At 31.4% G+C, this 12,666-nt stretch overlaps 2 protein-coding genes across 2 annotated transcripts in view; one reads left to right on the plus strand and one right to left on the minus strand.

The window, feature by feature from the left end:
• Window positions 1-2,913: 2,913 nt before the first annotated feature.
• Window positions 2,914-3,234, minus strand: LOC134710920 (uncharacterized protein C14orf119-like). The gene has a single exon (XM_063571335.1). The coding sequence runs from the start codon at window positions 3,232-3,234 to the stop codon at window positions 2,914-2,916; it is 321 nt and encodes a 106-aa protein (XP_063427405.1).
• Window positions 3,235-5,199: 1,965 nt separating this feature from the next.
• LOC134712007 (transcription factor IIIB 90 kDa subunit-like) overlaps window positions 5,200-12,666 on the plus strand; it is a 30,890-nt gene continuing 23,423 nt past the window's right edge. Inside the window, exons 1-6 of the mRNA XM_063573087.1 lie at window positions 5,200-5,263; window positions 8,065-8,301; window positions 9,281-9,358; window positions 10,580-10,752; window positions 11,493-11,525; window positions 11,929-12,001. Of these exons, the coding sequence (XP_063429157.1) occupies window positions 8,115-8,301; window positions 9,281-9,358; window positions 10,580-10,752; window positions 11,493-11,525; window positions 11,929-12,001 (544 nt within the window). The 5' untranslated portion in view covers window positions 5,200-5,263; window positions 8,065-8,114. The remainder of the gene's footprint in view (window positions 5,264-8,064; window positions 8,302-9,280; window positions 9,359-10,579; window positions 10,753-11,492; window positions 11,526-11,928; window positions 12,002-12,666) is intronic.

Raw genomic sequence — 12,666 nt, forward strand, 5'->3', positions numbered from 1 at the left:
CATGTCCAACTGGCAGGTGTCATCTGACCTTGACCTCATTTTCATGGTTTAGTGGTTATAGTTAAGTTTTGTGTTTTGGTCTGTTTTTCTTATACTGTTTGCAATAGGTCTTCTATATTTTGTGTATGGAATGGTTGTAAGGTGTACAGGTCTACCTGGCCGGTGTCATATGACCTTGACCTTATTTTCATGGTTCAGTGGTCAAAGTTAAGTTTTTGAGATTTGGCCTTTTTTTCTAATACTATATGCAATAGGTCAACTATATTTGGTGTATGGAAATATTTCATGATCTATATGTCAGTCGCACAGGTTTTATTTGACCTTGATCTCATTTTTTACGGTTCATTGCTCAGTGTTAAGCTTTTGTGTTTTGATCTGTTTTTCTTACACTATAAGCAATAAGTCAATTTTATTTGTTGTATGGAAGAATTGTAAGCTGTACATGTCTACCTGGCATGGTTTATCTGACCTTGACCTCATTTTCATGGTTCAAAGGTCAATGTTTAGTTTTCTTGGTTTATGTTAAGATTATGTGACAGTTGTAATAACGCTTTATTATTAGGACTATCAACATAATATCAATGATTAGTAAAGAAGAATAGACATTTCAGTGTGTGCACCCTTGTTTTTAAAGTGGGGCGATTTGTCATGGATTCCCTTCAAATATATTCTAATGTGGATTTTGGCTTCTTCGTACAAAATTTCCATTTGGGAGCCTTGAGCTCGATTGGGGAAATACTCTGCAAAAACTGACAGTTGACAGGTATGGTCATCAAAAAAGTTGACATGTTACTATGTACATTTACCATTATGTTACTTGATGTCCTTGCTATACACACAGTACAGAGACTAGTCAATCTTTGTGAACTTTTTTTATGGGAGTCATAGAATATGTGTATACAATCAATAATTAAAAATAGTCTATTAATATTGAAAAGGAAAAGTTCTTATATGTCTAAAGAAAAGGGACGGAAGACACCAAAGGGACAGTCAAACTCATAAATTTAAAGCAAACTGACAAGGCCATGGCTAAAAATGCATTTCATGGGAGGCACAGAAAATATACTGTAAACAGTAGACTAGATATAGGTGAACTAGGTACAAAAGAACTCTAAATCTTAAATTCTACAAACCACCTCTGTTCTATCCATGGAAGATAATGATATAACTGGACTAGAAATACACACAACCTGTAATTAACTGCCTTTACAGCGCTTTCGCGCTTTGATTATGTAGCAACATCCCAGTGGCACAAGCATAGAGTATATATATCTCAATTGATACGTTACTCAAGAGCTCAAAGTACGTTGTTTTTGTTGAACAAGGATTCTGAATACTGTTTTCTCAAAAGTTGCTTTGACAGGGCTATGAATTAATCAATTAAGGTCATCATTCCAGAATTTTACGGTCGCCATCATGAGCTGATTGGCCATTATGACAAAATGTGTCAGAAATCATATCTAATATTCTTCCTCAGTCATAATAACCTTCCATCATTACCAAACTGAACAAAGAAATAACATGACGGTGCTGTATACAGTGCAGGAAATGCTTACCCTTCCAGAGCACCTAATATATGTTTTGTAACTGTTGATGTTAATGTCTTTTGGTTTCATGAGTCTTTGTTTACTCCTTGGTTTTAATTGTTATTGTCTTTTGGTATGCAAATTTATTGGCATTTGCCAGTATTAATTCCATGGAGATTATCCCCTCTTTTTGGTACATTGACTGAAACTTTTAACATAGTTCACTAGTTTATGTTTGTGTTTAGGTTTGTTTAAAGGGAACAACTTAAAATAAGACAAAGTCAATGGTATTTGCATTTTGTATGCAGTTGTATTTAATACTATTAGCATTGGCACATCTCAGTGTCATGTAGATTGTTAAGCCGTGTACCTCAGTATGGGTTCAATGACTGAATATCTTCATAACTTATGTAACTTGTAACGATGTTAAAGTATTGCTACTTTAATTTCAATATTTGCATAATCAAAATTGTTCACCTTGAGGGCAGGAAGTTGTTGGTTCAAACCCTGGCTGGGTCAATTCATTGACTTTAAAATTGGTATTTGCTGCTCCTCTATGAAGTATGCTGCATTAATTATATAAGGAGAAATAGAAAAGACTGATCGCCTTGGAGTAAGAATAATTTTTATGAACAAGAACATTAAAACTGTCCGTCTAATCATAATCTCTCAATCATCATTTAAGATTTACATGGTAAAATAAATATGGCAATCTGGATATTGGTGGTCTGGCAGTCTACTGATATTGATAAGGCTGAATGGGTAACCAGGCTAGTGTGAATGTGCAAGTTTAATCTATTGCCTCTTGTACTTTGAAAAGTATGCCAAGCTCTAAATATGTACAAGAAAGAACCCCTATAGGACAGTGCTCTAGGAATCAATGGGCAGTCAGGTGGAATCCAATTTTTTGGGACTTTGAAAACATATTACTTTATTTCTGAAGTGCTAAATTTCCTGCCTCCTTTTCTGTTTATACTAGAACATTTTTAGACAACCTTTCCAATAAATTTGTTCTCATCCTGCTTATGCATAATTATTCTAAGTAGATTAACACTTTTTATTGGTCTTGGTTGGTTAAAACACCTAGAATAATAGTCGAGTGTTAGGTGGAGGAAATTTATGTATCAATTGGCAAATTCCTTTCAGACTAAGATTTTTGACTGATTATTATGTCGAAGTAGAGCTGTCAGATGACAACAGCTCACTGTTATAACTCCGTGTTTTTTTCCATTACAGCCAACTTTGAATAATAAAACAAAGTATTTTTCAATATGTTTACTGAGTAGTTACAATACAACTTTAACATGATTACACCATCTGCTCACTGCATATTGTATGGTAATTACTAAAGCTGAAAATATCATGTACATCTGTAATCATTGAAATATCACGATGCTGTAGATACTAATTCATTAAACTGCCTAACAAAGTCTGGGCTAACTTCTTGAAGTTTGATTATCAAATTATTTCTATCACTTTCTGTCCAAGATTCAAACCACTGTGTAAAGAGTTTAAGCTGGCACTGAAAAATACTTGGTGGGCGATCATTCACTTTAAGCTGATGCATTGAATCAAACAACGTCTCTATAGACACGGGGTTTGCCTTGTCAACTAAGTCTTTCAAGAAGTCACCTTTCTGCATCCCACTCCATCCACTGAACCAATGAATAACACATTCTATCTCCTTTTCTGTATTTGAAATTGACATCTTTCTGTTTAGATTGATCTTATTTTATTACTTTGTCTTGGATGTACATTGTGAACACACTTCTTCTATCCTGAAAATAGTGACAATGTAAAATGATTCTAAAATAGAGAACTGTATAGCATCGCTACATGTCCTGTACTGTTAGAAGACATTAATTCAAATACAATGTTGTATTTAACAAGAAGTAAATGTTCAGTTTTTATCAATACAAAAGATGAACTGGATATAAAGGAATACAAGGAACATCAAAATCACAATTTTATACACTTCTTTTCCAGACAATACTTGAGAGTGCATTAAACTCATTATAGATATACCAGGGTTGTAATTTAGTATGTCAGATGCATGTTTCGTCTCTGTAAGACTAAAATGTGAGGCTTGACCCAAAAAAACTTAAAAAGGTTTTAAGACCATATAAAGTTGGAGGTTGAAGAGCATTGAGGATAAAAAATTCCTAAAAGTTTTGCAAAATACGGTACAGCTACATGTAATTAAGGTTATCTATTCCTGAGGGACCAAAAATAGACATTATTCTTGACTTTGAAACCATTATACATGTTATAGGTCAAGGTATTCTTCAACACAGAGCCTTGGCTCACACCAAACAGCAAGCTTCATGTATAAAGAGCTCCAAAAAATTACTAACTAGTGTAAAACCATTCAAACAGGAAAACCAATGGTTTAATCTATATAAAAACAAGAAATACTAATGAACCACATAAATCAAAGACAACTACTGAACATCAAATTCCTGACTTAGGACAGGTGCAAACAATTGCTGCAGGATTAAATGTTTTAATGGTACCAAACCTTCTCCCTGATCTAAAACAATAGTGTAACATCACAACAAAGACAGATTTAGACACACTATAAAATATCAATTGGAATCAGAGGTGGATTTAGGAGGGGGCCGCCCCCCCCCCCCTTTTTGTAAAAAATTTGGTTGCTTGTATAGGGAATCACTGAAGCGTGACTGGAGTGGGCCCCCTCTTAGGTCAGTCAGTGGGCCCCCACTTACGAAAATTTCTTGATCCGCCACTGGGAATGGCTTTCAGTCAACTCAATCAAAAAACATAGTAACACACACAACACACAATGAACAAATAAATTTGATCTATGGTACAATATAAATACATAATAATAAAAATAAGGGATGAATAATTTAAGTAAAAGTATTATACCATATTGTACCACTGCAATGTTGTTAAACAATTTCAGAAAAACTTTAATTTTGAAAAAAATTATGTCCTGTTATACACAGGTAAATGAAAATATTTCTTTTAATAAAGTTTTATATGTATCATGACTTTCTCAAATATATAGTTACTATGAGTCTTCTGATTTGTTTATTTTTAAAGCTGCATGTTGTGCAAAATTGTCAGATTTTGTAAACTATTTACATGCCAGTGATAGAAAAAAAATCAAACTGTAGAATTGAAAGGCAAGATAAATAAATATGAAAATATAGTTGTTGTCTTATTTTGACCAAAGCTAACATACTAAATATACATTTAAATTATCTTAAATGAACAAGTGCTGTGAGATGTTTGTTGTTGTAATTACTGATTTTATGCCCTTAAATTATGGGCCCTGTAATTCGGGAAATAAAAACATTTTATAGTGCTTCCTTCAATCATGTTTACCTATATTCTTGATTTTTGTAATTTCTTGTATTTTCTTAACTATTAACTGAAATAAACTGCCTCTAGAAACAAGTCTCTGTCTTTAGAAGTGTCAACTTGACAAAAAGACAATCAACACCGGTCGGATACTGTTTGGTTTTAGCCTGTCCCTATAAGAATCTGATGCACAACATACAAAACTTTACCTATTTTTTTTACTGTATATATGTATATATTTATTTTATAGTTGTAGTTATAAAAAATTGATAACATGATCTATGTTTACAGATACATGAAAGGTCTGGTATTCGTAATATCTTTTTAAAATGTATTTCGACGGGGAATATCGCTGCTGTTTCATCATTTTATATCAATTTCCGGTCTAAATAATGTTGATTTTTGAAATTGTAAGTTGGTAGAGTTCATAACATCATAACGAATACGATTTGCATTCATATTTTCCGTTTATAAAATAGACGCTAGACATAAGTTATAAACTATTGTAAGGTTTTTATATTGAATGGGGCGATCTTTCAGTTATGATTTGGTTCATCAAAACAAATGCCTGAAAATAAATATGGTGAAACACCTCACAAACTACTGCATGTACTGACTAACCTGTCCATTTGATTACTTTTTTTAAGGACTTGTATCCACTAGATACATGAAAGTTAAAATATATATATTTTGTTGTGTATTGTTTTTTTTTATAATATATTCCATACACCTTATCGCTATTTGCCCGCCATTTGTACTGGACATCACACAGGCTCCTTTAAAATTTTGACATTCAAAATATCTGCGACCCCAATGAAAAAGTGATTGTTGTATGTTTCAATTTTAGGTCTAGTGGAACGATTTCTGAAGGTGAAAAAATATATGGTCTTACTAATTAATATTGAGACCCTTTAATATGAATCTGGGTCCATTAGCGCCCAATCATGTTCGCGCCCACTCACGTTCGCTCCCTTTCACGTTCACACGCTTCACGTTTGCACCCAAAGTCCATTCGCACTCTACATGTTTTCGGGCCCAAATATACTACAAATGTATGAATTATACAAATCGTACATTGTATTTTTTTGTAAAAAATAATAACAATCGAGTCAAAATTTTATTGGTTGTGTGTTTAGTAATTTGTAAACGAGTTTCGAAAGTGTATTGCTAAAAATATTTAGCCATTATATTGTCATACTTGTCCAATCACACATGAGATCAAAGGAGACAAGCTGTTAAAAACAATTTTATTTCATGTTTTTAATTTTAAATCTTCAAAGTTTTAGTCATAATAACAAGCTATTAAAATCTATGCAGTTATTTACATGAAAGCAAGTAAAAATATATCTAACAAGACTTAAAACAACAATGATCATGATTTTTAAAACACTAAAAGATAACACCTATAATACCCTATAATTTTAAAAGACGAGAAGCGACAAGTAAATAAATGTAACAATGAATAAATTAAGTGTCCAGATATTCAGATATTGGTTATTTTAAAATAAGACTAGACATGATAGATATAGATAAGAAAAATAGACTTTGTCACAGTTTGTGCATGTTGTGTGTGTTTTTGTATTAAATCATGTAAATATAGGAAAATTTGCATTGTTTTATAATCATGACTAACATGACTGAGAGAATGAAATAAACATTTGTTTATTTGTTCATTTGTTCTTGATTTAGTTTTTTTTATCAAAGATATTTTAGAACAAGTTATGCTTTAAGTTACAGTTTATTGTAATATGAGACAGGCATTACTTGTGAAAGGGGAAGAAGTCTATGGATATTTTTTTTCAATTCAAACATTTTAACTTGAAAATGGTTAATAAAGACATGGAAATGCCATAAATTTATGTTATAACGTCATAATCAATGTAAACAATGAAACCATAAGGTAATGTTTTTTCATATCAAAAAATTATTAAAAATGGATTTGGTCTTGTGTTTCTTCTAAAATTTACTAGACTGATAAATATATATTTTTCTCAAAGTAGTCTGACAAAGAGACTTGAAAAAGGAAAAATATTTCTGTGCTAATGGGGGAATTTTAAAAAGTCTGAAAACAAAAAAATTAACGATTTTGAGTTCATTAGTAGAATGAAAATTTTAGGAAATTTTCCCAAATAAATATATATTTTAATTTGTCTAAACATCAGCCCAACAATGTTAGATCGGTAAACTTTAGAAGCAAATTGTTTGTTCTTCCCTGGTAGGGATTCAATATTTATAAGGATGGCACATGAGATTGTTACAAAATGTTAATATTGATGATCATTGATCACGAATATGTATTACAAAACATACTGCTACATGTATAACCAAGAAAGTTATTATAGCATACTTGCTATAACCTAAGACATGTGTGTGTATGTCTTAGCTGTAATAAAATTTGAACTATTAAAACAGCAAAGATTGATTTTTAATCAACTAAGGGAGCAACCATAAATTTTCAATTTGGGGTGGGGGATGGAATGTAATGGACCCCCCCCCCCCCTGATAAGATAAGATAGTAAGATAAGAAAATTTATTTTGATTCAGCATAAGTACAAATAAGCAACGAGTCACATTTTTTTCTCTGTGCACCGCGTAAACATGGTAAACAACTTCATTTAATTTTTTGACGCTTTCAATCATGTGTCAATAAAAAAAAACAATTCAAAATTAAACTTTATATAATTTATTTATATATATTAAGGTCATTGAACATTAAAGGTATTGGGGAAATCTGCATTCAGAATTAAAAAAAATTGTAACTGCTTGACCATCATGACCATGTTGACCAGAATTTTTTTTGGGGGGGATCAGATTTTTTTTTTTGAAAAAAAACCAAAAAATTAGAAAAAAGACTAACTATTGTTTTTCCTAGTTGGCTGCTCTTACTTTTTTATTCATTCATCAAAATCATTATTAAATACAATTTTAAAGGAAGCCTTCATAGATAGTAGATAGTAGATAGAAGTTTAACTAAAGCATTGATAAGGAGGCACATGTATCGGGAGTTGATGAGGATTTACTTCAAATTACTTGGCAGTTTTTATGTCAAGGTTCATCTAGTTGCAAAAATGTATATAAAATTGTAAGAATTAAGTTCATCTCCTTGCTTTATATTTTAAGATTATATACAAGCACTTATTGTGTAAAACAGACTGCAAGTCTGCCATCTACTTTAACTGATATCCTGTACACATATTTATTATATTCACAGGAATTTTGAATACATGTACATCAGTTGTTGATAGATATAGTCATATAGTGATGTCCAACACAGGAGTATGTAGCCATTGTGGTTGTACAGATATAGACAGTGACCCAGCCAGAGGTGATGCAGTGTGTACTAACTGTGGTTCTGTCTTGGAAGATCAGATTATTGTCTCAGAGATTCAGTTTGAAGACAATGCTGGTGGAGGATCATCTGTTATAGGACAATTTGTGTCATCTGATGGTATAATATTTAAAAAAAACATTGATTTTTTTTGTTTTAAGATCTTAGAACCGAATTTACATTTTATACTTTATTGAACATCAATTGTGTACACTATTTGTAATATATGTAAGTTTACATTTTTGTTTGATAATCTGCGTTTTTCACAACTTTAATTTTATGTATAGCCGCTTTCAAATATTTTCTGCAACTGTTTCAAATGTAATTGAGCACATAACATACAATTCAGTCAGAGCTCAGACATAAATAAGTGTGGATCTGCTTTTGACTCACAGAGGTCTAAATTTGTAGGTTTAAGGATTTGTCTCCCTTTAATGCAAGACAAAATACAACTTTAATAAGTCAAATATTGTTAAGCAAGAAATAATTGACCAGAATCAAAAAGTTGCTTATATCGACTCCTACAAGTTGAAAAGTTCTCAAAATTGGTTAACCTCAAGACCCACTCATATTTATAAAAAGGTCATGCATCTCAATCAAATAATGACATCATTGAAAGAATGCTTTGTCTTCTATAGAAAAATATGAATGAGAGTCTAAAAAATTGGAGATAATGATAATTAACCTTACAATTCAACCATATGGAACCACACTTAATGAGGTAAAATATCTGTGTTTAGTAAGGATGTTCAATTAGATAATTAAATATAGATAGCTCAAGTCCTTGTGAACTCTCAGACAGGTTTTTGCTGTCATAGGTGGTGTACTTTGGCCATCAAGTAAAATTAAGTTTTTTCATCAACATAAATAGACCTATACAAGTCTGTCATTTTCTGACTTAGATAAGTCATGTAAGTCCAAAATTGAAAACACAATTTTTATAATAAATACATGTTTTGACTTCCTTTAAGTCAAAAACAAAAATCAACTTGTTTATGCCTGAGCTCTGACTGCAATTTACATATTTTCATGATTGCCATTTTTCCTGACTTTGAAACTAAGCAATTTTGTCAGTAAATTTTAACTCTTTGTTTTGTAGGATCAAAACCACACAGTTTGGGAATTAATTTTCCTCATGGCATCAAGAGAGAATCAAGGACAGTCACATATGAAAATGGTAAATAAGAAGTCAAATCCTCAGTCTACTAGTTTTCTGTATGGCTACATTTATGTACTTATCTTATTTTCTGGATAGCTACTTATCTTATTCAATTAAACTTTAAACATGATTTTCAATGGTAACTGTCACAATCAGTTCGTGAAATCAATGTTTTGATTTCCATTCAGAAAACATATTTCTTTGGTGTTTATTGTTAACAAAGCACAGATTTTCAAAAGTTTGAAAAATGACCAGTCACTCCCAGGCTTATATTTCCTATCATGATTTCCTTGATAGAGGGTTGCTGCTTACAAGGAAGCTATTAAACAAAGTGTTCCAAATGGTGAAGTTGAAGTCATCTTTTCATAAATTTTACGGATGCCATCACAAGTTGGATGACTGTTATTGAATAACCGTTTCACAGATGATATCCGATATGTTCCTTATGTCGTAACTACAATTCCCTTTTCATGAATATGACGTACCGAATTAGATTATTTAACAGAATTGTAATAACATAAGTAACACAACAGGTGCCACATGTGGAGCAAAATCCATTTACTCTTCTAGAGCACCTGAGATCACCCCCAGATTTTGGTGGGGTTTGTATTGCTTAATCTTTGGTTTTCTATATTGTGTCTTCTGTACTATTATTTGTCTGCTTGTCTTTTTATTTTTAGCCATGGCGTTGTCAGTTTATTTTAAATCTATGAGTTTGACTGTCCCTCTGGTATCTTTTGCCCCTCTAACATATTCAGCTGATTTTGTGATGAAAACTTTTACAGTTATTGGCATGAAAAACTATTTGATTTATGTATTTTAAAAATACCTGTTCCTTGTAATCTGTTTAAAACTTTTTTATATAAATTTTAAAAAAATGCATACCTATTGGGGTATGTTTATTCATATGAATTTATAGATAAATTTAATTTTGATATTGTACATTCATATTGATTCGAACTATCAATACATTCCTCATAAACAGAGTTATTTTAAACTATTTCAAGGTATGTTTCATTACATTTTTAGCTCAATTCGCACATCACTTTGAAATAGATTTCGTTAAGCACAGCTGTGTACAATGTACAAAGCCCCTTGATTGGATTGAAATCTACTAACTTTAGAATTGTTGTTTTCAAGTTTATTAATTGCAAGGTGCTGTAAATATATTGAAATCAATTTTATTATATATTATTGTTGTAAAGTTTACTTGTTAGATGCTGTGTTTGACAATTTCAGGAAGAAGATCTATTCAGCAGGTTGGTTCTCAACTGAGACTGAATCAGCATTGTATAGATACAGCATTTAACTTCTTTAAGATGGCTGTAAATAAGAGATTGACCAGGGGAAGAAAGACAACACATGTGATAGCTGCCTGTTTATACCTTGTGTGTAGAACTGAAGGAACACCTCATATCCTTGACACTGTTTAAGTAGATCGACTCATAGGATACAATTTTTTGAGTTGAGAGAATATGAATTTACAGACAATATGTTAGATACTAAAATGACATGGTCATTAGTCTTAAAATGAAGATATTGAACCACCACTGATATATATCTCATCTGTTGTACATTCATTTTTAAATGAATATACCATTGTTTATACAAATATAAATACTTAAATAGATGTTGTAGTTTGCATGCAATAGATGCAAAATTAGTATTAGAATTCACAAAAGAATGTATGAAACCATTTGACTTGTCATTAACTTGTTATAGAGTAATGAATTGAGACAGAAAGACAGATTATTGTTTGGTGTTAGAAATTAAATGGGCACCTTAAAAGATTCTCAATGGGCATCTGTGTTAGGGACTTATGAGGACACTGCTGCTAGTGTATTTCATAGAATTAATAAAAGTTGGTAACTAATTGTGCATGCATTTTATGTGTATATGATCATGAGCTGTAGAATTTGTTAAAGCCACTTAATCAAGGTTCCAGAAATATTCAATGTTTCACCAATGACAACAATTGAAACCTACAAGAATAATCAAATCCACAGTATAGACAAGAGATCTAAAACTGTATTATTCGTGACAATGCTCCTGATGCATCTTCAATTAAGTCAGTCAGCTGTTGTTTTTGTAATTGACCAAATGCATGTGATTGAACTTCATCATGTTCATATTATTATCCTTAATTGTAGTACATATGTTGCTTGATTTCAGTGACATTCTTCAGGTATGTATATACTTACAACTTAGCTTCTGAATGCATATGCATTATGTTATATTTGTGTATTGTAACCTCTCATTTTATCTCTGCCTCATAGTTGCTTTAAGTAAATGGTCGACTGTATATGTTGGTCTATAAAATTCATAATATGAACACTTATCAACTTCAAATAAAGAAAAAAATACATGGTATGACTAACATTATATTTCTATACATAATTTATTTTCACTCATCACAACTACATTATATGTATTTTAGTCAAATCAAAAGTCTAATTATTTATTTTAATAAAATTGAGATCGGAAACTTGAAATGTCAATGAATGTGACAACAACCAAACCAATGAGCAGAAAACAGCCTAAGGCGACTAATGTTTTTAGAAAAATTATACATCTTTTTATCCTTTCAGGTGAATGTTTACAGTTTAGGAAGAACATATCTACAGCTTTCTAAAGAATTGTGCATCAGCATACCAGCAATAGGTAACAATTTATGTCAGTTTATACATATTTCAAATATATTTGCATCTCATTTTAAAATAAGTTGTGGGAATAACTTCTAATTCAGGATAATTCAAGACTGTTCTTTGTTTGTCATGTCACTCATTGCTAGCTATATAGCACCATGAACTATTAATCTCTGAAAATGAACTAGCAGTTTCAGATTGTTCTCTCTTCATAATTTCATTGATTTATTCATGAGCACTTTGTGTCAATAACTCTCCTAAACAAGAGAAAATGAGCGATCGACTTGAAACTTAGAACACACTGTTCCCTATGATATGATCTTTCAAATTTAAATTCCAAATTAGAATTTTGACCCCAATTTCACAGTCCACAAAATATAGAGACAATAGTGCCAGTGGGGCATCCATGTACTATGGACACATTCTTGTTTGTAATGTTTTTACAAACTCTCTTATTATGTCAGAGTAATAGTAAAATTATATTTTGTATGTGCAAAAATTGTGCATATCTTGCACAGTCCTCATGCTTGTTAGACAGTTTTTTCTTGACCTTGAACCCATTTCATGGACAATTGACCAAGGTTAAGTTATCATGGTCAAGTGTATATCTCAGATAAGCAAAAGGTCTACTATAATTGCCAGTAAATATAGATCTTTACCAATTGGAAACATGTGATCTGC

Source organism: Mytilus trossulus, chromosome 3 (genome assembly GCF_036588685.1).
Source record: "Mytilus trossulus isolate FHL-02 chromosome 3, PNRI_Mtr1.1.1.hap1, whole genome shotgun sequence".
In the NCBI taxonomy this organism is placed as follows: domain Eukaryota; kingdom Metazoa; phylum Mollusca; class Bivalvia; order Mytilida; family Mytilidae; genus Mytilus; species Mytilus trossulus.